Source organism: Lutzomyia longipalpis, chromosome 2, assembly GCF_024334085.1.
Source record: "Lutzomyia longipalpis isolate SR_M1_2022 chromosome 2, ASM2433408v1".
NCBI lineage: Eukaryota > Metazoa > Arthropoda > Insecta > Diptera > Psychodidae > Lutzomyia > Lutzomyia longipalpis.
Window position 1 is genome coordinate 4,661,344 of NC_074708.1, and position 27,696 is coordinate 4,689,039.

The 27,696-nt window shown below is 35.4% G+C and overlaps 3 protein-coding genes across 3 annotated transcripts in view; all 3 read left to right on the plus strand.

Moving 5' to 3' along the window:
* LOC129788711 (mucin-5AC) overlaps positions 1–27,696 on the plus strand; it is a 1,053,002-nt gene that overhangs the window by 229,032 nt on the left and 796,274 nt on the right. The window lies entirely within an intron of this gene.
* On the plus strand, positions 1,582–4,877 carry LOC129788757 (uncharacterized). Its single transcript, XM_055825083.1, has 3 exons — positions 1,582–2,809; positions 4,162–4,219; positions 4,376–4,877. Exons 1-3 carry the CDS (start codon positions 2,046–2,048, stop codon positions 4,676–4,678), a joined length of 1,125 nt encoding a protein of 374 aa, XP_055681058.1. The 5' UTR covers positions 1,582–2,045; the 3' UTR covers positions 4,679–4,877.
* The window catches only part of LOC129788782 (LIM domain only protein 3), a 28,552-nt gene continuing 18,261 nt past the window's right edge, over positions 17,406–27,696 (plus strand). The window contains exon 1 of the mRNA XM_055825116.1: positions 17,406–17,912. The gene's annotated coding sequence lies outside the window, so the exon portion shown is untranslated. The remainder of the gene's footprint in view (positions 17,913–27,696) is intronic.

The following is a 27,696-nucleotide window of genomic DNA, read 5'->3' on the forward strand; positions in this document are numbered from 1 at the left end:
TAATTTTTGGTGTACTATTTTGTAAATATTAAATGATTTGACGGGTCTAAAAATTTACAACACATTTAGATCTCGTAGCCAAGACACATTTTACATACATACATACATACATACATAATTTATTCACCTTATATATTACAAATATGATACATAAGGGAGTTGACATACCCAAGCCTATAAAGGCTGTTTGGGTCTCCACCTACACTACACATACTTAGATTGAGTCAGCACATTTACAGAGTCATAAAAAATTGTCATAACAAAACTTCTCACTTCACTCAGTTTGATAGGAAACACGTATTCACGGATATTGTTTATGACGAGGGGAGCCAAGTAATTGATACTCCTTTTAAAGAGTTCGGAGTTTGGTCGTGGCACCACCACTGATCTGCCCTTACTCCGACTCTCGGTGTAGGTGAATATTAGGGAGTATGTGGGTCCCCGCCTCTCAAATAGCTCCGCAATCCTGTACACAAAGAGATGTCTCAGGGGCATGATGTCCCATCGCTCGAAGAGCTCCCTTGTGTGTGCTCTGCGATCCACAAAGGACATCGTCCTCAGTACTCCCTTCTGTGCAACCTCCAGGGGCTTCCAATGAGTCTCAAATGTTCCTCCCCAGAAGACCAGTCCATAGCGAAGTCTGGACTCCCCCATAGCAAAATAGAAGGATCTCAGCAATTCCGGAGAGCAGGAGCGTCTCAGGGCATATATCTGCCTACTGAGAGCTCTGAGGTTGGACTTGACCTCGTCAATGTGTACGCTCCACTTCAAGGCCTCATCCAAGAGAACTCCCAGGTATCTGAATTGATTCACAGCCTCTATCGGGATACAGCCATCAGAGCAAGACAGAAGTGCAGAGCGGCATTCAGTGGAGTGACAGACAATCTCTGGTACATCCTCCCCAGCAGCTCCAAACCACATCATCGCAGACTTACGACTAATCACCATCCTGTGGTAGTCCATCCATCTCCCAACCTCCACCAAGTCCAGCTCTATCTCATCTGCGATGCTCCGTACCGATGCCCCAGTATATAAGATGGCTAAGTCGTCTGCATGGGCAGTAATGCGTCCTCGGAGATCACGGCTCAAAAGTCCATTCACATATATGAGAAAGAAAAGGGGTCCCAGCACGGACCCCTGAGGAACTCCCGTTGTGCACTGGACAGGATCGCTAACAACCCCCGGCTTGATTTTTACCCTTTGATAGCGAGGCATAAGGTATGATTTTATCCATTCCAATGCAAGCCCTCTAAAACCCGCACACTCCATTTTATGCAGAAGTATCTCCAGCTTAACCGAATCAAAAGCCTTCGTCTTTTTATGCTATAAAAAGAAAAAATTCTGAATTTCTTGCTATTTCTAAAGGAGAAAATATTGAATTTGATGAAATATCGAAGCTTCAAATTGAAAAGAATATTTTTTTTTCTAAATTAAATGAATTATTATGAATTTTATAAACAAGAAAATTTAAATATTTATTCGCTCCTAAACGGAACATATTGGTCAATTTCATCCTCCAGTTCTTTTGAAATTATTAAAACAACATTCTAAAAGAATCATTTTAGTGCCCTAAAGTTTTTTTTTTTTTTTTTTTTTGAGTAAAAAATTGTGTTCTGGCAAAGAAAGAATTCTCAAAGTTAAAAAAAAAGCTTTGAGATGGACCCTGACGGGCGCATTGAAGTGATGGAGGAAGACAAAATTTGTGGAAGCAAGTGAAGTGTGAATTTTTTGGAAACAATGGGGATGGGATCTTCCTTGTTAGAAAAATTTCCTATTAAAAATGGTTGGAATGGAATTGATGAGGGAATTTGCGAAGGTTGATTTACTTCGGCAATTCTTGCGGTGTCACCAAATTCACTCACCCGCAACGTTTAAATAAGAATTTAAACTGGGCATAAGGAATGCTGGTTGGTTGCTTTGGTTGGTTTGAGTGACAAAAAGAAGGCATCCAAGAGAATTTCTTGACCCAACTCTTCACGGAAACATGCGTTAATCGCAATGAATGACGCCCGAATTAAAGCATGAAGTGGTGACAAATATTTAAAATGTGGACCCCCGTTTGGGAGGTGGATCAGTTACACGGTGGACAGCAAGTGGTGGCGATGGTGCTTCTCGTGGTGCTCTGTGCAGTGTTACTCTCAGGTGGTGCATACGGTGGGATTCCCTATGCTAATGATTTTCCCTACGTGAGTTATGGGTACGAGGGTGGGGCTTCCGGATCCGCGGATGCGAGTGGTTTTGTGCAGAATCAACTATCGGACAAGGGGAATAATCTCAAGGCGGCGCAGGATGTGTCAAAGTTCTACAATCTTGAGAATGTTTCCAATGGACACAATTTGGCGCATGAGAAGCAAGGAGCGAGTACGGATACACTCAAGCACACAACAGGAGAGGACTTTGAGACGGATAAGAAGCACAATAGGAAGCACGTAAAGTCAGGCTTCCACAATACCTACCACAAGGATGAGAGTGGGAGCAATAGCTCATATTATGAGGATTCAGACGACAGAGGTGGGAAGCTCGTGTACGATAAGAGGCATGGAACGAAGGGGGATGCACATGATTCGCAGTACAGGGAGAATTTACGCGATGGAAGCCTGCGGGATAAGTATGATGATCGCTATGGGGGCTACGATAATCGTGGGACACACGATCGGCATCATCTTGTAGCAGAGGATCAGGGGAATCGTCTGGGGCATCGGGATAAGTACGTACGTGGTCAGGCGGAGCGGTATGAGATGGTTGACGATGGCTACGGTCATAGGCCCTATGCCATTGGGATTCGTGAGAATTACGGCATGTTGCACAGGTGAGGAATCTCTGCGTGTTCTGTGTGTGGAAGTTCTTGATTTTTTTTAACCCTGATGGGCCTCATTCAGCGACCAAGAAACCCTTGAAATCTTGGAATTTTGTACTGAAATTTCAAGATTTCAAGCGAATTTCAAGGGTTTCTTGGTCGCTGAATTAGGCCCGATGTGTTCTTTTTAGAATTGATAATTTTATCCCTTTTGAGAGCAGAAAATTTGCATTAAAAGTCGTTATTTTTTTCCAAAAATTAAATTAATTTATTTGAGGAACTTTTTTGCATTCAATTTCAAAAAAATTATCGATTTAAAAAGTCAAAAATGATTTTTCTTAACGATTTTTGTTTTATTAATTTAGAGTTTATTGAAATATTAACCCTTGGAGGATTTTGTTGGCCAAGTGGCCAAATCGACTTTTTTCAATCGCCCCAGAATTAAAATCTATTGAACATTTTGTCATAATTTCTACATCTGTGTATAGGGAAGATTCATAACTTCAATATCATCGAAAGAAAACTTGGAAAAATATTTTCTTTTGGGAGAAAATGAAGGTTAAACTTTTGAGGTTAGAAACCTCGATATTCCAAGTTTAAACGAAAAAAAAATTAGAGTTTTCTGAGTTCATTTATCCAGGATCTAAAGAAGTTTAACGTTAATTTTTTAAAGCTTTTTATTTTTTTTTCTAATACAATTTAAAGCTTCTTCGTATGAAGAAAAGTTCAAAGAATAATAGAAAGAAGTTTATTCGTTTCATATGGGCTAAATTCGTCATTCAATCAAATAATCAGCAAAATGCTTAATTTTTTTTACAGAATAAAAAAAAAATAATAAAAAATCGTTAAAAAACATTCTTTTTGCATTGAAATTTTTTGGGAAGAATTGACAAAGATTTGTCTAAAAAATATAAGTAATTACGTCACTATTTCTATTTTTCTTCTTTTAGTGTATAAAACATGAAATTACTTATCTAATTACCTAAATGTTTCGTGCAATGAAAGACACAAAAAACGCAATAGTGACGTCATTAGTTGCATTTTTAAACAAATCTTCTGGATTTCTGTAGCTGCTTTAAATGGAAAATTGGAAAACTTTCTTTTAGTGATTTTTTATTCTTCTTTTGATCTTCTTTTAATTAATTGATTACAGTTGGTTCCAATTCCTTTGAAACAGAATAAAAATTAGCAAATTATGTAAAAAAAACAATAAAAGAACTTCCCTGAAAGAATATCCACCCACATAGATAGTATAGACGTCTTGAAAAATTCTCAAGAAGAAATTCCCCGCACGAGAGGGAATTCTAATGACTTTTGTGACCAGTTTGATTTACTTGTTTTTTCCTCTTGGATGTCCCCAACAGACCACTGGACGACAGACGACCTCTATATGATGACTACGGTTCCGGTGGGCACCACCAGGTAAAGGAATTTCAACAGAGATTTGTTCCGTGTGATTCGTCAAGGCGCGCACACAGACCTTCTCTGCAATTTATCACGTTGTTGTCCAAATATTGATTGCGTCGTCTTCGTGGCTGACTTTTTGCTCACAAGTTTGTTCCTCTTACTTCCTTGCAGCAATCCCTGTATGCTGCGCCCCTGAGGGGTCATCATTTGGGTACAGTGGCGGGGGTGTCGTCGTTGACGCGTCCACGGGAGGATGGCTACTTTGCGCGTCACCGGATTACGATTTATGAGGACCCCAGGGATATGTTGGAGTCCAACAGGGGAAGTCTCCTTGACTCGAGGCGTCCGGACTTTGTCAGCGGTGCCGGGGGCGAAGGCGGAGCACCCTTCAATGGGCCAAGATTGGATTTTCAACCCAGCCCTTTTCGCTTCAGGGATGAACGACGTTCAGATTTGAGATTCAGGGACTTTTAATCACCAAAAAACTCATGTTTAGTTTTTTAAGAACTTTTTTCTTCTATATTTTTTTTTAAATGTAAATTCGTGCAATAATCCTTCGATGGAGGATACATGGGCACGTGGGGTCAATAAAAAGAGGTAGATGGGTACATAACAAAGAGTTTCAAAAGTCCTTTTGTTTCTTTGCTGCCAAAAGAGAGTCAATTTTGATTTCATTTTCCGCATTATTTCACATTTTGCCTTTGTACAACATTTCCATCTCTGCCACTCAAAGTCCTTAAATGGAAAATTGGAAACACTGTCGCAGACATATTTTTCCGCTTCAGTTGAATTTTGTTCTGAATACTCTTCATTCTGACCAAAAAGACATAATGAAAGAGAAATCTTCTTGGTAATGAGGTGAACATAATTCTCACCCGTGCTGGACGCTCTTAAGTGATTAAGTAGGAGGTGGTGGGAGAGGGGATTATGGGAATTCATGTTGCATTATGCAAATTTATCCATATTCTTGAGATCCTCTGTGTTTGGCCATTCGCATTGCTTCACTTTCATTGATCCCTAAAGCTATTCTAATGAGAAAATCGTTTAGATAATAATTTGGTTAATGAGGGAATTTGTTCAAGGTGCTAAAAGTATCTGAATGCGGTGTACTGACCTTTTAGCCCTTTCAGGTTTTTTGGGTCATACGGTGACCCAAACGTGAAACATTTTATTTTTTCAATTATTTATGAATGTAATTGTTTTTCCATGTTACAAATGCATCAAATTCACGCATAAGGGGCTAAAGAAGACGTTCTGAGTGAGAAAAGTCCTCTAAAAAAATTCATAGAATAAAAATCGCGATAAAAGATCGCATGTTTCAATGTTTTTTGTTTCACGTTGGACGTTAAAGGGTTAAACAACAAAAAAAGATTCTTTTACAAAACTTAATTTTCATCAATTCAAAACTGTGTCTAGGATATCTTGGACATTTTTCCCTGCTATAAATTTTTATTTTTGTTACAAAATTTATATTTATTTTGGTGCATACCGCATTCATGAGTATATTTTCCCGAAAAAAATATTAACTATTTAACAGTGGTATTGTTGGGTATTTTAATATTTATTTAAATGCTTTTGGAGTGGTAATGCAGCATCGGCGGAACCCCAAACAAAAGCAATGCGGAAATTCAAAAGCATCATGCGGAAGATATTGTGCCGCAAATGTTGCACAATGAGAATCCGTTGAGTGTCAATCAAATGCAGATATTTTGAGCATTATTTCTGTGAGGAACATCCTCGAGGGATGAATTGATGCCAGAGGATTCATTACATTCACCCCATTTAGCCCTAAATTCTCTCTCTCTCTCTCTCTACATTAATGCCATCAATTAGTTTTTTTTTGTTCAAGAGATTCATGCAGTATTTACTTGTCTTCTCGCATCATCCACCCTCTGGGGTATCTGTTGTAGTTCTCACAGAGATGTATAAGAAACACTTTCAATTGAAATTTCTGGGTAATCACTTTCAAACAAAATAATTAAAAAAAAATGAGTTTTTGCGCAGTAAATGTTTGCTTTTGGGATGTAAAACTTGTGTAGGTTGCTGTACAAAGGGTCGCGCAGAAATTTCAATCAACGACAAATCCAAAAAATAGGGGTTTCACGGTGCAGGGTGGAATTAGATAAATTAGGCACACACAGCTACACTGTCCAGATGAATATTGTTGCCATAGTTTGTTAGGAATTTAATGAATGAAGGGAAATATTTGAAAAAAAAAGGATTTATTAATAAAATTCTCTTTAATCTGTTTTGTCTTGCGAGGGAAATATATCAAAGGATGTCTTTTATAGCACAAAAGGAATGTGTCTTGGCTAAGATGTAGCGAAATTATAATTTTTTAGACCTTTAGAAATTCCTATTCAATTTTATAAAATATCAGAAAATCTCAACTTATTATTGTAAAGAAAAAGAAAAAATTTTCTACAGAATTCAGACTTTATTTCTTTGCAATTTAAATTTTTTATAACATTTCCTCAGGTCTTTATCTTTAATTCAAGCCTTTAAAATTGTCAAAACTCTTTTATTTTCAGTTGTGAATTTTTTACAAAGTAAAATATCAAAAATTTGTTGCATAGTATTGCTCTCTTCCCTCAATTTGAAAGGATTTCAGGAAGATTTTTAAACTAAAAAAAATAAACCATTGATTAGCATAATTCCATGTATATTGTGCGGGTTGTGCAATGATGGTACGTTTGTGCACTTAATAAATTTGAATTAGATTAAAAGAAATTAAACAAAGATGGGTGGAAAATTCAGCAGAAAAGAGTTTTTTAACCATCAAAATGCCACCCTCTTCGTTCAAAAAAAAAATCCACAAAGAATTTTAATAAAATTCACAACCCCTATTATATAGGAAAGAATCAATATAGGGAATTGATTTATAATTAAATTATCCTCAAGAGCCAATTATATTGAGATCTAATATATTGGTTATATCGCTGTTTGGTGAGGAGAAAAGAATTCGACAAGATTTATTTCCACAATGTGGTTTATATTGCAATGTGAGCAATGGAAAATGCTACCCTTCTGTTTTCTTGTACGTTGGCTCTTTCCACCCTCTGAGATTTTTTTTTCAAACAATTTTTGTGCAATTTATTTATTTTAAAGATTTTTTTTTGCCAAAGAAAGTTTTAAATTTCCTAAAATTCACCTCAATTCATCACGAAATAAAAAAAGAAAGTTGTTCTGATTATTTTTTATGGAGAAATTTAAGAAGTTTTTGCCGTGAAAAGGGGTAGAAAATTGGGAGAAAATCACAATGAAAATTCTCATTTCTCACACCGTTGATGAATGTAGAGTTCCGCATGGATTTCCGGGGGGAGTTGAAGGTAAAAGTGGCAGAAAACGAGCCCTTAATTCGAATCGAAAGGGTTTACTCTCTCGCAGCATCCCAAGGGGGTCATTTTTTGGCATTTCAACTTCACTCTTACACCACCACACCCCTAAAAGGGGGTGCAGGCAGAAAACTTTAAATGGCATAAATTTCTCTTCTCTCACAGAAATGTCTGTGAGAAAAAAAGAAACTTTTTCAAATGAAATTCCATTTTTGAGAGAGAAAAAAATAAATTCTTTGTGTGATTTGTTGCCAAGGTAAGAAATCCGCAATGGGACTGTAAGGAAATATTTCAATATATCTTCGTATACAATTGGCAAATTGTTGAATAACTTCTTAAGAAATTTCTTGGGCAGGGAGGAGTGAAGAAAAGCTCGAGAATGTCCGGAGATACTAAATATTTTTCAAATGCCCCAGAGGTATTTTTTACATGTCCAAGAGATGGACCATTCAAAGGCAGGACATAGGGCGAGGGGGGGAAGCCCTTGAGCATCTCATAAAAATATTTTAATAAAGTTCCACCTACATTCCTTTCTCAAACGAAGCGAAAGCGCACGTAAAGTGCCAATAAATGTCCACTTCTGGATAATAGGGGAAGGTGCAAGGAAAGTGGAATTGTATCGAAATTTCATCCCTCTTCCTATACGTCCAACCCCGGTTAAAAATTCACACACATGCATCAAAAACATCCCCTTCCAAATGAGATTAGGTGGGCAATATTTTCTCCTTCTCAATGGATGAAAAAAAAATCATTTTAGGGTGGAAGAGACAATATTTCAGGAGCTAAAGATTTGCTGCTTTTTTTTTTACCTCCCCAGGCAGTGAGAGGAATTAAAAATCCCTCTGAGGATTATAATTTCAAACGACCAGCAACTATTTACATTTCCCATCGTATCAGTCACACTGCAAACTCCCTACTTTGTATGGTATTCCTCTCTTCTGTCTCTCCACAATAAATCTTGTCGAATTTGCCGTGAAAACCACCCCGAAAAAATAAAACTGACCACCCTTATTAGATTTGATCCTCGCTAACCCTTTGTCGCAAGGGCATTTCGTGCCGTAGGACGATTAAAGTGGAATATTTAGTCATAGCTTGAGCTTTAGCACACACACACCGTAATTATCGAATTTATGAATGTACAACAGAGAGAGGTAAATTATATTCAAAATGTACTTTCTCGCTGTTTTCTTATAGCTAAAATTAATAAGTTAAAATGAAAGATTAGTCTAGGTCATTTGGGGGAATATAACAGACAATTTTAGGGAAGTTATGAGGCTTAGATTTTTTTTCAATCGAATAATTAAGGAAATTCTTTTTAAAGAAAATTGTAGGAAGGAATTTTCTTACATTTGAACTTGAAATACTCCAAATTGATTAAACAGAAGCGAAAATATGAAATAGCGAATCATTATTTCTGAATATTTAACTTCTCATGAACACTCTTGCTAAAAAAAACAAAGAACTCAAAATTGAAATGAAATGAAAAAAATTTTTAGGAATTTTTGGTTTGAATTTAGTCTTTTTTAGGTTTCAGTTTTTTTTTAAGTTTTGTTTCTTAATCTGTGCTGTTTTGGGAATGAAAATCAAATATTTATCGGTTTAAATTTATTATCTTTTTGTGTTGAATTTACTACTTTTTGGCTTGAATTTAGAACTCTTCAGCTTGAATTAACTACTTTTTAAGATTCTCCTTCTTAATCTGTGCCATTTAGAGGCTAAAAACCAATATTTTGATTACTTTGGCAAGTCATCCGAATATTAGCTAATAATCTAAATATTTCCGAAATATAGCTTTCAGTAAAAGAAATTTTAATTTCCTTTCTTTTCAATTTTCTTCGATTTCTTTTCAATTTAATAATTAAATCTTAAACTTAAAAACGTTGAAAACTATTTTCTAACTGAAATTGTGATAATTTCATCCACATAGGGTTAATAAAGAATGTTAAGAAAGTATATAAAAAGAAGAAAACTAAAACCATCCTTATCCTCTAGAGACTGCCGATGGCGGGGATGAAGTAAAGTGGACATAAAAATAGATTGACTTTGTGATTTTTAGCGAGCGAATTGGCGCAATTAAATCTGTCTCGATTGGGAAAAACTTTTCTTGTTACACCACTTAATGGTCGTCTACTCATTCCTTCCCCATCCCGCGCCCTCTCTCTTCCCTCTCAAGCCCCATTTTCCAGGGACAGCTTCCCTCACACTGTGTGTGCCAACCGCAAACCTCCCCAAAAAGTTGTGATTAAGCGAATAGCCCCACAATTGAGTTTTAACGCTCTGTTTGGTATTGTTTAAATGTGATTCATGGGGCAAAATTGATGAGAATAATTTCCTAAAATGCATATAAATTTCTCGGGCATGGAGTGCCATCCCGGTGTGTTTTGAGTGTTGTGCTGTGTTGCTTTATAAATAATTCAGCACGCAGTTTTCCACCCCATTTGTGTTACCGGCACTCTTGTGGTGCTTTTTCGCCCATATCGTCAAAGGAAAATTCGGTGAAACCACATGTATGTTGCACAGTACACTTCCCCCTTTTAACAATTTTCCAAAATGTGTGTGGATTTGAATTCTCATCCCCTCCTCAGCCCACCCTCCAGGTCTTGACTTCTTCTTTGCTATGTATGAGATTGCGGTGAAAATTCTCGATTGTCTCAATAACCCTCTTCGTTTCATTTTGTGCGACTAACACACCACACAAGAAAATCATAAATGCGTTTTGTGTGCCACCATGAGCCCCTTCCGCTTTCCTTCGTCACGGAGAATCCATAGGAGGGATGCTGTGGCACAAGGAGAACTGATCAGTATCACTTTGATTAATGGGAAATTTGATTATCCCAGAGAAAAAGTTAAGCTGTATAATTCGTGGAAAACTGAAATAGAACACAAACGTTCTGGTCTGATTCTCAATTCAATGCCCCATTCTGTGTTATTATATTATGAAAATACTTACACCCATATAGCACCCTCGAAATTTCTTAGGGGATGAACTGTGTGTCTGATGGTTATACATGGAGGGAGTGTGAGTCGATGTGGTTGCGGTGAATGGAAAATTATTGAGATTACTTCTTCATATTTTATAGATTATTAAACTTTGGGCGGAATTCAATACTTAGTCGGGTTTAAAATTTTAATTCGGTCTTAAGGTTTTAAGTCAGTTTTTTTAAGTCTAACTTAAAATTTTTAAGTCGATCCTAAGTTTTTAAGGTCGGGCTTGGATTTTCCTTAGTTGTCCTGGAAAATATTTAAAATTTTTTGATTAAAGAACTTGAATTTCATTAAAAATAAATCTTAAATTGCATTGAATAGAGAGCAAGAAATTTATAAAAGTTGCTAAGTCTATGACTTCATTATAATATTTTTATTTTATTTATTTTATTTTATTTTGTTTTTTTTATTAATAAATTTTTATTTTTTTTATTTTATTTTACTTTATGGAACCTGCCTTGAGTATAAACTGGAAAATTGGGAAATAGGGTTACGGTGAAATTTTGCACATTTCACTCAAAAATTAACGATTGCTTTTTTTACTAAAATAAAATAAAATTAAGATTTATTTTTAATCAAATTCAAGTTCTTTAATCAGAAAATCTTAAATATTTCTAGGACAACTAAGGAAAATCTTAGCCCGACTCAAAAATTTTAGGATCAACTTGAAATTTTTAAGTCAGACTTAAAAATTTTAATTCAGACTTACAAAAACTGACTTTAAACCTTAAGACCGACTTAAAACTATAAGCCTGACTGAGTAGTGAATTCCACCCTTTGTCTTAAAAAAAATTTTAATCTCGAAAATGAAATTAAAAATTGTTAAATAGAAGCCTGAGAGAATTTTCAATTTTCATTGCAATCAACGATAATTTAAGACAATTTTACTCAAAAACTTGTAAAAGTTTCGCCTTTTAATACAAGAAAAATGTCTTTTCATGCTTCTTTATAATGGTAAGAACGTCTTAAAAAAATTAATAATGCTCCTTTGAATGATCTGAAATTGAAAGTTCAGAAACTTCAACAGCTCACATCTCTTCAGGGGTGTATGAATTGCATATTGAAGAAGAATGTTATTGAAGGAGATCAAGAGGGGTGGCACTGTGTGTAATTCATAATTGCGTGGTGAATATAATTCCCATTTGCTGTATAGAAGGAATCACAACCCAAACACACTCCAAATTCTAAATAAGAATGAAGAGCAAATCAATGGATTTTCCTCACACTGCAGAGAAAAAAAAAACAAATTAAATTATGGATTTGATGCGAGTGCGTGGTGCTCTTTTAGCACGAATTTCGGGGCTGTTGCAGAAAAATCCATCTGAATGTCACGTATTGTGAGTCAGTCTTGTGTAATTTTCAATCCATTAATGCGTGATTTTAATTTAATGTCAGATTGTTGGATTGGCAGTGGTTAAATGGAAGATTGGATTCTCGTTGGCATCCAACCCCCTTAGCATATAAGGCACTTTCCACCCCCTCTTTCATTGCACGAGACGCGCGAGTCACGTGGCGAGTGGAAATTTGGACGCCACGATAAGAGCACCGCCACGCGGCTGTTCATTGTTGCAATTTAATGTGGATGCACATTTTCTGGTTTTAAGTGGCTTCATTTTGGGATGGAAGCAAAAAAAATCATCCCTGCGTGGAACAAGTTCTCTCGCATGGAGGGAATATACATAATGTGAGATTCATAAAACGATTGTCTATACCAAAAATCATTATCAGATAAACTTCAATGTGGAGGATGAGCGTGTGACTTGCAACGCTTCAAGTTCCAAAAATAAGTATATTTAAGAGAGAGAGCACGAGCAAAAAACCATAATTCATTTGTGGTGCTAATTCCGGCCACTTTCACACAAAACCACCCCCTGATATGTACTGAAATCCCCGTGCGTGGCGAGTCAATCGCTGGTGGGTAAGCCCAGAAAGGCTAAGTCATGGTTAAGGAAGGAGGACGTGGATTGAGGACTGCCAAGGAGGCACGTGAGACGTCTAATCGTGACAAACAATGTTTTTTTTTCGGGAAGGAAAATACCTCAACCACGCGGTACCCACGGTCACGCCATGCTACATCGTTTTGGTTTTCCACGAGAGAGAGAGAGAGGGAGGATTTGGGGATGAGGGTAAAGCCAATTCATTCACTTGTCGCACGGACTTCAAAACACCCAACAGCGTGACTTACAGTGGCTTATCAATTAATTGTGAGCACAAAAGAGCACACGATAAGGGGCTAATAAGGGGTTGATTTTGCCCCAAAAAATAGGATTTGTGGAAGATAATTTTAAAAGATGAAACAATGCTTCTTTTAAATGATCAACGATCGTCTCACGGCGACGTTCTTATCGATAAAATTGAACTACCCTTAAATTGCTTATAAGAGCCCTCAAGGGTGGCATTTTCCAATTTTATTTTCCACATGATTTTGCTTGAAATGCATTTTAAATAATTCTAATTAACCATCAAAGGCCCTAAAGCAATGTACATATGTGTACTACCTATACTTAATCCTTCGCCATAGGACACCCTCATTCCATACGAATTCTTCTGCTGAATTCTCCCTCATAAGCGGTGTATATTAAATAAATATTAAATCTACATTCAATTAGTCCCATTTCCCGATCCTTAAACCTCCTTTTGTGTGCATTTTATTTGCACGTAAAATCAACCCGCATGCCCAGAGGGGTGGGCTTTTTTACACAGAGCAAATAAAAAGAGTTGAAATCACTCAATTGCACTTCACTGAGCCATTGGATTAATATAAAAATTTAGAGAAAGATTTATTTTTAAATACGACACATTTTTTTTTTCTTCATCCCTTATATGGCCTCACTCAACCCCATTCCCGAGTTGAGTCCCACGCTTCCGAATGAGGCAGATTTTTTTTTGCAGTAGCAGCGTGTAAAATTCACGTCTGGTGACGACACACGGGGACACAGAGTATTGATGAATTTGACGAGGAATGATTGGAATTGTCATTTAGAGGATAATTTTGCATGAAAGGATACAAATTATTAATTTTTGTTGATCTTTCTCATATAAAAAAATAAATCTCTCATACCTTGAGAGCTTTTTTCACCCCTCTTTCTCTTTCAATAAAAAAAAACTCACCCCTCAGTGGCACAGAAAAAAAAGACTTCTTCAGCCTCTTTTGTGTGCTACAAACACCTCAAAAGAGCTGATGATTTATTGTTGCTTGACTTTTCTGCGATTGATTTATCAGGCCGGGAGTGGCAACCGCATGTCATGGAATTGTCGCCCTCAGTGTCGTGAACAATGAGGCAAAGAGGTGTTTAAATAAAAGCAGAAAGCTTCGAATTGTTGGATCCTTTTGTGGGGATGATTTTGTGTTTCTCCCGCGCAAACTTTGGTGTTTTCTACCACCGCGCGCGAAGGAACTCTCAGGATGTTGGAGTGTTTTCTCTATGATGGAAAATTTAACAAAAGCAAGGGGAAGAAATTCACAGCGTGGAGTGTACTGCAATTAAAAGTTTAGTAAAAAAAATAACAAAATATTTTTCGAAAGATTAATGAAAAATTCAGGCTTTTTGAAATGGGACGGAAAGAACCATTAAAAAATATATTTTACTTAAAAATGTTTTTAAAGGTTTAGCTAGAAGTCTAGAAGAATGAGAAACTATTAAGAATTCTAATTCATATTGAGGGCTGTTTTATTTTAATTTGAATTTACATTTCTTTTTCATTTTCTCATCTTTCTAACGCTTGATGTTTAATTTCTATATCGTCGACGTTTTTTCTAACGTTTGAAATATTTTCTAACGTTTCTCATTCCCTTTTCTAACGGTTCGATTATTTAGGAATATAAAAGAATGCTTAGCTCGTACATTGTTTTAAAAAATTATTTAAGAAAGCTCTCTTACTTTTTAAGAGAGAATTTATTTTAAAGCTTTTCTTCAAAAGAATACTTTAACGTTTGCTTAATTTTTTAAAAACTTTTACCGATATTTCGACCCTTTAGGGATCTTAAATAGGGTCTTAAAATAATTCAATTTATATTAATTTAAAGAAATTCAGAAAAAAGACGTAAAGTACACCACAAACTGCAAAATGCTCCACCTTGAAGACAACTTTGTACTTTGTGTGTTTTCATGAATGAAATGTTGAGGATGTTTTATTGATACTAAAACGGGGGAGGAACGAATGACAATGACATGTCACTTCTCACCCAAGCAAGAGACTTTTCCTCAGTTAGGTATTTCTTCCCAAAGAAAGTTTGCTTCTTTTGCAAAAGGTGAAAAGCTATCTCGGGGTTGAAATATTAATTTGCTGCGAAAGACGATCAGGCAGCCCTTGAAGTGCTTAATCCAATTAATAATTACCATCAATTTCCACCTTATTGTGCCACACATACCACTATGTATGTATATATGGAGGGACTATACAAATTTAATTATTGTATGACGAGATGGGGTCGATTGCAAAAGCCAAAAAAAAAAGAGAGTGGTTGGGAAAAGGCTCTGAAGGGGTTCACAATCGTACTCATGATTAATCTTCTGTCCACTCTGTGAACAACTTATTTCAATTTTCTCCTTGTGGTGGCAGTACAGCACAGCAGTGCTACCAGTCTTTCTGGTCTCCCGCAGATTAACGAAATCCCATTTTTGGTTCCTTACAGAATCCACATACATATGTGAGAGGTCTCTTTTCAAGAAGGTTTCCTTTCACTCTGAAAAATGATGATTTAATTTTTTCTCCAACCCCTTTACCGCAACCCTCTCTCTCACTTCTAAGGGGTTTTGTAATTGATACAATTGTTCCCGCACTTCTTGTAAATTTCTCAGCAACTTTGCCTTGTTATTTATAGCCTTCTTCTGTATTTTTGTTAAGTCATACATGCTTGGAATTCTCAACAATTTATTTCATTTTTATTCAAATTCTTTTGCGTTTTTTTCATTTTGCAACAATAGAAAATTAATTACAATTTATTTACCTTCACGGGGTGATTTTTTTTTAAAGATGCGCGGATTTTTTTTCTTCGTTCAGTGAATAAAAGAAAAATCCGCTGACAGAACCAATTTCCTCAACGGCTATTGGGGTAAATAAGTGCGGAAAAATGGGAAAATTGTAACGAAGAAGAGGAAAAGTGGAGTGTCATTGTTTTAGCAAGTAGTCCCGTGGAAAATGGTCAACCTCGTGGGCTCTTTTTACTTTTTTTAATTAAAACTCCATTGATGGGAGGAAGCGATAGTGTCGCAGAAAATGCTACATTTTAATAAGATAATTCATCTCGCAATGTGAATTTTCAACCCTTCTCAGAAATGCATCCCTTCACGATGAAAAATTTTCAGTGTAGGGTGCGAAATTGAGGAACAAAAGTATATGAGAACGCTCTAGTTGGTTTTTTTGTATTCTTCTGCTTGACACGAAGGATCACCCAAGGTTAAGGAGTATTGTAATTAATTAATTCAATGTTGATTAGATTTATTCTTTTGGTATTAGATAGAGTATTAGACGGTTAGGGAATTAAATTTTGTATGAATACGTCGAATAAATTAGAAAACAAATTAATTCGTTTTAGCTAAAAGACACATTTCGTTTTTAAGAAAAAAGTTTTATAAGGCTTAAATTCCGCAAAAAATATCTTTTCTTACAATTTACATTTTAGAAGGATGTTTTTTTTTGGTATTTTGTTAAATTAATAAACAAATAGAACTTTCAAAACAATATGTACCTTTAAACCTCTTAGCTAAGACACATTTTACGTCCTTAAAATATTTTTTTATGTACTTCGATTAGGTAAAAAAAAATATCCAAAATTCTTGTAAAATCCCTCGTACATTCTCTGTAAGGACAAAAGAAATGTAAATTAAAAGATTTTCTAGGGAACTAATCTCGTTAAGAAAAGAACTCTAGAAAACCTTTTTTTAATGAGTTTCTCAGTCTTCAATAAATTTAATTTTTTAATAGACAAAGAAACACGAAAAGATCATTTATATCTCTTAGACCCTTTAGACCTTTTATTAGGAAATCTTGATAATTCTTTCTTATATGTATAAAAAAAATACTTTCAACGCTTTTAATTTTATTGAATTCTCAGCATCATGCAAACTCTCTTCAAACCAATTTTCCTCTTTTTTCCATCAGTCTATGTTTGGTTATGGAAAAAAAAGGGTTGAAGGGAGTATCTCTTCTGTGTGTTGTCATTAGCGGAAGACGAGATACAAAACACAGCGAAAAAACATCCCAAAACATTCAGGAGTCAGAAAAAAGGGGTTGGTGAAGGCTTTTTTTGTTGCAAAAGCGGAAAATCGAGCATTTCCTCGGACGTGAGGGTGGAAATGTTATTTTTCACACAAGCCCCGATTAGAGCGAAGGGTCCAAAAAGGAGAGAGAGGCGTCATGAGATTGTTTGAATAAAATCAGTGTTTTCTGGGCCACTTGTAATGATGTTACAGTCAACAGTATCATTTTGTCTCCACCTTCTTCTGGAGAAACATTCACATGGACTTCATGCCGCTCCCAGCCCTTTTTGGCTTTGAGCTTTTTCCCCGCTTTTCCGCTATCCACCCCCATGCGGCAGAATCCTCCACATTGGTGGCAAGCCAACGCATGCGTGGCTATATTTTATTACTCATTTTATTTTTCATCCTCTGCAACATCCGAGGAAAATATGATTAATTTTTCTTGGAAAAAAATACTTTTTTTTGGGAGGGTGGGAAAATGCATTCAAGGAGGAAATTTTCCCACACATACACACATACGTGGGTCAATGCTGGGGGTGGGGGGAAGGGAGCGCGCGAATGAGGGGTTTTGAAATGGGAGGGAGAAAATTTGAGAGTGGCACGAGGAGAAGCCGGCAAATTCCACCTCCCAGCCTCTCTATGTTGGCTATAGCTGCTGAACTTCCAGAGCTAAGCACGGGTATGCTTCCATTCATTCGGCGCGCGACCGTCGAGTGAGTGAGACTGAATCTCGGCACTTTTTTCCCCCGTTCTCCGGCCAATCTCGAGCAGTGTGGAGTTTTCTTGCCCGTAGTGGCATTGAAATTGTGATAGGTGGTGACGATATACAAACGCAGCATCTTATCATCTCCCAAGAGATTCCCCAAAAAGTGCAAGCATTGAAAACACTGGAAAACACCCAGGAAAAAAAAAAACGTGTGACCCAAAATCGCATGTGAAATTCTTCTTGTGCTTCTCTTCCCAAATAAGAGAGAGAAATTGTGTGTCAAGTGATTTTCTTCTTTAAATTTTTTATTCAACCCGATAACTCTCGTGTAAAAGTGTTTGCTGTGTGAGACGAAGAGGGCAGTAGAGCCACTTGAGCCAATTTAGTTGATTTCTGCAAAAGTAAAAATTAAATTGATAGTCTTCCGGGCGCTGTAGTACATAAACTCCTTCACAATAGTCGCCCTAAACGGATTATCTGTGAGTAAAAAAAAAATATGCAATACTTTTCCTTCTTCTTCACTTCGTTTTGTGCCTAACAACGCCTAAAAAGATGACTTTTTGGTGTCTCAGCACATCACACCAAATTGGTGATGCAGAGAGGCTAAATTAAATAGAAGAGAAAGACAAACACAAACTGAGGACAATCCATTAAAAATCCATTAAAAACCATAAGATGCACAGCACTAGGGGGCTTCCAAATGGACCAAAAATGGGATTTATTGTGCGTGAAATTGAGGTGTGCTCCTCCCAAAAAACATTTCTTTACTATGCCGCTGATAGGCTGATTAGTAAAATTGAAAAATTATTCAAGAAAGTTTAAATTTATAGTTTAGCGAGAGATATTGGATTTTTTTCTTAGCTAAAAGGCGCGAAATTAATCATCACGAAAAGGCAAAAATTTATGCGGAAGATTTGAGGAATTATAATTTCAAAATATTGGTCAACAAGGGTGAATAGGGTCGACGGTTTATATGCATTTAGAGTCATGTAAACTGTTAGTACGAACGAATGATATGTGTTAATAGCAGTGACATAGTTAAGGGTGTTTAAGAATTCTGAAAGTTTAGACAATTTAGGCTTTTTTAGAAGTCAAATAATTTTTTCCAGAGTAAAAATGTGATAAATAAATAGAAAATAAATGTCAGTCGTTAGAAAAATAATGTCATACGTTTGAAATAGGTCAATCTTTAAATAATAATAAAAGAAACCTCATCTCAAATGTTATAAAAAAAAGAAATCAAAGAATAAGAATTTATAAGCTAAAGAATGTTCAAGTTAATCCTTATTTAAAGCTTTCGTAATGAAAATAGATTAAAATAATAGATTAAATAGTCAAAAAGCCATGGTGATGAGAACCGTAATTGGTGCAAAGTGGATGCAGAAAGTGAAAATTAATTTGACAAAAATACCCTCAATTATTAATGCATGGGGAAGGAGAAATAAAGCTCCGAAACGTAGCAGAAGTAATAAAAGAGTATTTTCTAAAGGTCAGATCCCGCGTTTTGACTCCCACAACATTTGTAAATTGACCGAATCTCCAACATTGAAAATAGATTGTTTATTAAGGTGATTAATGTGTGGCATATTTCTATTTTAATAATCAATTTAATATCCCGCTTTTTTCTACAAGATTTTCATTGAATACTAGTTTAATTGCAAAGGTATGCTTTATGTAATAAATTGAAAATCAATTAAACAAACCAGATTTTGTCCTTTAGATTATTTTCTAAAGCAATTTTTAAACAAAATAAACGATTTTTTGCAAAAGAATTAAACTATAACCACTGATTAGCCCCCTGTCATAGTCAATTGGTGTTCCACTCAAAACTTTCATTAGCATTTTGCCTCCAAATTGCACCCTCGTCATTTGAGATTTCCTTTCTCGACCATGCAGTGTTTGGTCGAGGAGAAATTATACAATTACCATGCTGAGGATTTTTTTTTACCCTCAAAGATTCGAGGGTTGTTTTTCTGCAATGATGAATGGTTAAATTTTGTGTGTGTTGTGTATGCTTGGTGCTTCGTGCCCAATTTATCCATTTCATGGCTAAACAACTTCCACCAAACCACAATTTGTCACAAGAATAAATTTTCTTTGAGCTCCCCCCATTCTTGATTTAACACACATATAGAAAAAAATCCCAGCTGAGACTTTGTGCAAAGTGTTTGTGATGTTGCGGTGTTTTGGTTTCCGCGTGCCAAAGAGCACCATCCCCAAATGGCATGTGGGGGTCATTTACGTATGCGGGGGTGTGTGCAGTATAGGAGATTTAAACTAAATAATAGAATCACACACCGCCTGTCACAGAGAAGGGTTGAAATGTGGTCCGAAAACTGTTGCACACGTCTGCTTGCCGTTAAATGCAAAAGCCACCCCACCCCCTTTGCCCCCCCCCCGCATCACACGGAAAATCCTCCAGCCGCACTTTGCAGAGAAATGCGATGCCAGCAAATTGCGTTGTATGCGATTAATTTAATAAAAACAGATCTACTATACATTTTGCCCATTTAAATGGGTGTGAGAAATATACACACCAACTCATTTGTCCCATTGGGGGGTTAGAAGGAGCATGACTATGGGGGAAAAAATACGGATGTATTACAAAGTTGTCGCACAAATAAATTAATATGCAAATTGTGTGTTTGCCGACCTCTATGGGCAGGAGGGGAGTATAGACGGAGATGGAATAAAAATCGCTGCTGCACGACAAAGCACGCACATTTAGCTTCCATTCCTCAACCCACGCAATTTTTCACACAATTCACAGTTCAACTACCCATCGTATTGCTTTGCTTTTCCAACAAACTAAACATCCACTCTTCATGTGCACAAGAAATGCAGATTCCAAAAAAGGGGCAACTCATTGCAAAAAATAGGTGTCTTTATTTGATTGGAGAAATTGTAAAAAATGGGATGAATAAGATTGATTGAGGTAAGAGCAAGAGAAAAGGTGAATAGGATCAAATTGTTATTGAAATTCTGTACATTATCCAAAATTAAAGATTTTCAAGCTGTTGTGGTTATAAAATAGAATTTCACCTCAGACTTTTCATTCAAAAATGTAAATAATGACGTCACTATGTTCTTTTAAGGGAGTTATCACAAGTTCTAAGCACTTGGTGCTTAAGATTTTACGCGTGAAAGAACGAGAAAAAAGAGCGTTGTTGTCTCTCTCGTATTCACATAGAGGTTATGATGCTCAAGCACTTGGAGCTTAAGTGTGATAGCTCCGTAACTCTCTCAGTTCATAAAGTCTTTGTCTAAACTTACCGAAGAGTAAGAATGCTTTATGCATTTAAAAAGACAAAAAAAAGTTAACACATCTCTCATTCTAATTTATATATCTTTTGAATTAAAGCATATGCATCATGAATGATTAGATATTGCTTCATTTGTCAATAATATACTTTGCATTATTCATCATTAATATTTTAATGTTTAAAGGGTAAAATATCAATGAACAAACACCCTGTATGCAGCATATGCTTTATGCGTTTCATGCATTTAATTTAAAAGAGAAAATGAGATGACATAGAGGCGTGGTTTTGCTATTTCTTAACAATTTTCTCTTCAGTGCATTCCTATAAATAAATGAGAACGATTTTTTAGAGAACTTTACAGCCTCTACAGTCTGCTTGATGACTAACTGATTGCCAACATCATCAGATTACTTTTATTAAATTATTCGCCTCTTCTTGCGATTGATCTATTCCATTCTAATTCATTAGTAGTCGTCTTTTTGCTATTTTAATGCAAAAACCAACGCGCAATCAACTCGTGGTTTCTGCTTCATTCTATATACGATATAACAGACTATATAAAAAAATTATGACGCTACTAACTAGCATACGGCACATACTATTCCAATATGCGAAATTGAGTGAAAGAGAAAATGTGTTTGAGACCACTGTGAGACAGAATATAAAAATATGAGCGCAAATATCTGCTGTGGTGGTGCTCAATTTGAAAAATGAGCCCGCGGGTGTAGGGGCGCATCATAATTTTCAATGCGGGCCCCCCGAAAAAGTCCACACCACGCGCTGTGTGTTCCACGTACATATGCAAAATAATATAAAATGCGAATTTGTATCACAAATATAAAATTTGTTCATTAAAATTCATAAGCGCAAACACATACTTTATGCAGATGGTGTATTTATAATGTATTTTTCAAATATTAATTAACGATTTGCCACGATTTAATTAAATAAATTAATTGTGATCCACGGGCGGGGGGTGGTGGGTTGGTGGCCCTCCTGCGATGATGTCCGCCACAAATCCACCTCATTTTGCAAATCACGCGTGCAGTGAGCGTCAAAATATTTCCCCTCGCCGAAATTGGAAGGTATATATGCCCGCTAATTAATTGTCATAATTGAAATGATACTTTTAAAAGCGGCATGACCAATTTTACTATGTATTGTACATATGGAAAATAATTATGTATGTATGTGGGAGTTGAAAACAAAAAAAAAAAAGAACGTGAGCCATAGCTCCGACAATTGAATAATTTATTCACTTAAAATAATTAACAACACTCCTGTGCACACTGGGGCAAAAAAAAAGCCGAAAATTGTGACAAGATCTGGTTAAAAAGTCCCCTAAAAATTGTTTTTAGCAAGAACATTAACTATTTTTGGCACCGTGATGTCAATTTGATGAAGAAATTTAAATTTCTGCGTATGGACTTCTCCACAACAGTGAAGTGATCACATCCCATAAAATCTTCTAAATAGGAGAAGTTGATGGAGAAGAGGAAAAAATATTTGTCATAACATGACATAAAAATTTTTACGATGCTCCTCTAATTGATCTGATTAAAATAATTGGAATTGCGATAAGGCGAAAAATATAATTAAAAGAGGCTTCAAGAGTATTTTGTAGCTGATCATTTTGCTTGTTTATTTTCTGTGGCTCAGACAATTTTTCAAACAATTTTATACCATTTTATAAATATTTCTTCACAATTTAACTCAAATAACGAACGTCAATCAACAAATAAATTTAATTTTCCCCTATCGCACATCGCTAAATGAAGACATTTATATTTTGTAATTAGTTGCTTGAAACTATGTAAAGAAATGCGATTGAGTTTTTCTCCATCACACATATACAACACCAAAGGAAGCTTTATCAATTGGGGAAATGGATGTTAGTAAAATGTGAGACGCGATGGAGATGACGGAGAGGATGAATAAAAAAGAGAAACAACGTAATAATTGCGTGTAGAGGAGATGTTACACTGTTGTGCGAAAAAGATCATTTAAATTAAAAAAAGTCAACATTAGTCAGTGATAAGAACTATCAGAGGGAGAAAAATTTATATGTAGCTGTCCCAAATTTCCCAGAATTTATTAATTTCAGAGAGAAAATATTACTGGCCCACTAATATTTTACACTGAATCGCAAATAAAAGATAATATTAAATAATGGAACTGTCCTGGTGATGAATGTTGTCCATTAAAACTATTGAATTCTAAGAAATTACTGAAGAAGAATTGTCAGAAATATTTTATTCTGATTTAAAAAAATAAATGATTTTTTCAGACAAAAAATATTACTAGTACAGAAATATTTTACACTAAACCTCTAAAAATGAGTGAAAAATATTAATAAACAGATATCTCTGATCCTAATGAAGACGACGAATTATAACAACAAAAACGAATCTTTTCAAAACAATTAGAAATTTTGAATTGAATAATTTTCTAATCTTTTTAAATTTTCACAAAAACTTTTTTTTATTTTCTCTAAAACTAATTCGCAATAAAATAAAACTTGATATCAGCATAATTTTATTTAATTGCGAACATTTCTCTTCATTTCTGTACATACTTAAATATTTATTTTGCTTTTTCATGACATTTTTTCACGCAACTTCTCACTCTATTTCCAAAGTAAATTTTTGCAAAATTGTCAATTAAATTTTTTCAGTGTAGTGCGCGCGCGTAGGTAGAAAAAGAGAAGAATTTGCAGTGCAAATAGAAAATGAATAAAATGTGTACGTAGGTAGTCTCATTATCAATCACATTACATTATAAATAAGCTATAATTATTTAGCATATGCATGTAAAATTAATTTATTAGGTGATTTATGTAAATATGGCAATTAAATTCTAAAAATGGTGTATAGTTACTCAATTTGAAATAAAACCATTCGTTATGTTTCGCTGAATTCACAATATTATATTTTGCGAGAAAAAAGCACCACAACAAGAGAGTTTAATTTTGAATAAAATGCGAAATGTGAGAGGAGTATAGAAAGAAAATTTTCTCCCTTCAGTGACTGATTAAATTGATATGATTCTTCAGGTTTTTTTTATTTGCTGGTTTTTTCTTCTTTTTTTTTAATTTCAAATTATTAACCTCTTGCATTTTCCCTTGAGGCACTTTGCAGAAAACATAGAAAATAATTCTTCTTTTGATTGAATTTAACAATCTTTGTGTTTTTCGAAAGAAATGTTTTCACACCGAAACCGATAATTCATACCATTAAAAACATAAGGAAGATGAAGAAAAAAATCCACATGTTTTAGCTGTTTAGAAATTTCTTGTGGGTGAACAATTAAATACTGCCCGGCAAAAGGAATATATACATACATATTTATACATAAATTGGTATTATATTGCTCCGTATAAGAGAAATGTTTTGCCCTCCAACATATATAATACAGTTTAGTTAATTTAATTTTCTCAAATCACGACACATTATTAACATTGTCACGATATTTTCCACTTGTTGTGTCGCAGCTTTCGTGGTAGAGGTAGAAAAAAAAGAGCGACGTTGTTGAGAAAAATTTCTTCGTCAAAAGCCATAAAAGTGCCTTTGGTTTGGGATTTTTTTTTCTGCTGTTGTTTAACCACCTATTCGCGAGGGTTTCTTTCTGCAAATGAGGTGGTTGCCTGCACTCGTCTTATTCGCCACTTTACCCACGAAATAATTGAAAATATTGTTGATTAGCAAACTTGTTTTTCTTTCACCATTTCCCACCTTTATACATTCGTCGTGGCATAGTCTAGACCTAGGGGGCTAAAAAGCGTTAGAGTAAGAAACAGAAATTCGCGAATATTTAACGATTATTCGTTATATATTTTAAGAATTGGGATTAATTTTTTTTTAATTCTTTTTCTTTTCTTTCAGACAACTAAAAAGTTTCTATATTCAAATATTTGAATTGTTTTATTGCGTTTTAGAGGGAAAAACAAATTATATTTCTTTTCAAAACAGAAAAATAATAAAGATGGAATGGACTGTCAAAATCTTCCAATTTTTCATGTTTGTCACAGAATATTCAGAATCTCAAAACTATAAATTTAAAGAAAAGTTTTTTAACAGAATCCACCCACATTTTGAAATATTTTAAAAACTCTTCTAAATATTGCGAATATTTCATACAAAACATAAGTTTAGATTCATATTTTTGCCCCTTGCTCTAGCTAAATTCTTTGTTGATTAAAACCGTTACGGTTTAAAAATACATTTTCAGATTTTCAGTTGAATTTAAACATCTGCTCTTTAAAGCAATTATAAAATGTACGGGTAAGCTGACCAAGCTTACGAGAGCTGTGTTTCTTTCAGTGTACCAATTTTATGAGAGCAAACTATAACGCAAATTCATTTAAATACGCGCAAAGTCGAGAAAAGTTGAAAAGTCATCCCCCAAGAAATCTTTAAAACGCCATATCTCGGGAACGGCTCCATAGATTTTCGAGTTTGAGCTATCGTTGGAAAGGTCTTAACCTCAACTATAATATATTAAAATATGAAGTAAATCGATAATGGCATTTTCGAAAAATTCGAGTTCGAAATTTTCGAAAATTTTGATTTTGACTTTAGCGCCTCTCGCGGTCATTTCTCGAACTTGTAATGTTCTAGACATTTGTAGGGCTTCACGAAACCTTTCATTTGCACTTGAGTTGATCAAAATCGGACTTGTAGAACCTGAGATATGACATGCCAACTTTGGAAGGCTATATCTCGAGAACGGCGACATAGATTTTCTTCATTTTTGGCATGGAGCTAGATAATATGGTCAGCTATAACATATCAAAAAATGAAGCAGATCGATAATGGCGTTTTCGAGATATTCATCGAAAACTCATCGAAAATTTTGTTTTTGATTTTTGGCCCCCTAGCGGTCACTTTTGAAACTTCGTATGTTCTAGAGAGTTGTAGGGTTTGTTGAGAGCTTTCATTTGAGCCCGGGTTGATCAAAATCGGTCAAGCCGTTTTCGAGTTATGGTCGATTTTCGATGAAAAATTGTGGCGGCCATATTGACTAAACGGCTTGACCGATTTTCGAAAATGAGGTATCGTTGGAAAGCTCTTGATGACCCCTACAACATATCAAAATTTCAGCCCTCTAGCTATAATAGCGGCTGAGATATAGCGAAAACAAAATTTTGAGGTTATTCAAAATGGCGGACGGTGGGGAGGGGGGGTGGATTTGACCTCATAATCGGATGTCTTCCGGTCGATATTTAAACTTTGCCGTTTACCGCAAGTCTCTATCTATTACCGTTCTCTTGCAATATAGCAATAGGTTCCGGCCGGACGGCCGGCCGGACGGACGGACGGCCGGAAAAAAAAATTTTTGGCGCATACGTTTTTTGGAATGTGGGGACCCTAATTCGTGCTCATCCCAAGTTTGAGCCCGATCTGACGACTTTCGATTTTGCTCGGTACACAAAAGCTGTGTCTGAAAGAAACACAGCTAACTAATTTGATAAATTTGTCTGACCTTAAATCTACTTCAGATAGCAATTATAATAAGCCCTTCTTCTTTTTTTCTGCCAAATAAAGAAGAAAGAGTTCCAATTTCTGCAACAATGTCTCTCTGCGATTACTTTTCACATCTCTCTCACTGAGTATTCAATTATGTTTGTTTCTTGCACACACCACAGCATATTACATGCGCAACAAAATGCAGTGTGTGCAAAATGCAAATTGCCTCTGTTAAACACATCAAATTGCAATTGCACTGAATTCTTTTGCCATTGCATTGACATCGAGTCGTAATTGTTTTAATTACACCTGCATGAGCATCTGGAGAAAATCATCTCGCACTGTCCGTGAAAACAGAATAATATAGGACGTTTATATAGCAGAAAGTATCAGCAGACTACGGGCTGTGCTCGAGGCCAAAATAAAATGCAAAAGAGTCCAGGCACTTCCGCGGGAATTGGATGCTCGCTGATGTGCAGCAAAGAAGTTTGCTGTATGGCTCACAAAGTGCCTCGCATATGATTGACAAGGAAAAGTGCATATTGGGGCTCCCTCTCTAATTATGCAACATTTATATTCATCGCATTTTGCACTGAATGATGTTGCAAATTGTAATTGAATGTCTCCATAAACGAACAATCAATCAATAATTATTTCCATTTGGCGCACCAATTACGCTCTGCGGCGAGGAAAAAATCACCTCACTGCAAAACATTCTGCAGAGGTCGATTAGCATGATATCATTAAATTATTGTGGCTACGCTGGGGTTCACAGCATACATACACCAGGTACCTATACAAAATCCCGCGCGCGAGGAAAACCGATTAAATTGCTTTTCTGTGGAATGTCTCTCGCCGGAGCCATTCTTGCATTGCGAACGAAACAATTCAATCAATCCAAATCAATATATTGAGGGCTTCTTATTAAACATTTCTACATACATTTTGTATTATTTTTTTTTGCACGTGTTCATGCAACAATTTTTTTTTATTTTATTTTATAATTTTATATAATAATTAACTAGCGGAGCCATTGTTGTGTTTTTATCTGCAATTTTCAAGAAGCGCGAGCACAACATGGTGTGGAGAGAGAGAGAGAAAAAAATGTTATGCACTTTTGTACATAAAATTGACATTAATTCCTAATCAATTTACTTAATAAGCATGCTGAGTACTTCCGTGGAAAATTATGTGAAATTATGCTTCAGCTGTCTCCTAATTTTTTTTCTTCTTATTTAAAAAATAAAGAAAGATGTCGGCCACGAAACGATGTTCTGCTTGGTGAAGAAAATACGCGTGTGTGTGGAGAATGTTTAATTTTTTTTTTTTTAATAAAATTAAAAGGAAATGAAAATATTCGTTATCGAATTAATTCTTTTGAGAGAAAAAGAAAAATGATCTCTCATTTAAAATTAATACATTTTCTTAAAAAAAACTTTTTAAAGGTAAATAAGTTGAAAAAATTAGGATAAAAGAATGATTTTTTAACAGAAGAATTTAATTTTTCAATTAGAAGAGATAGACTTTTTAGGCAA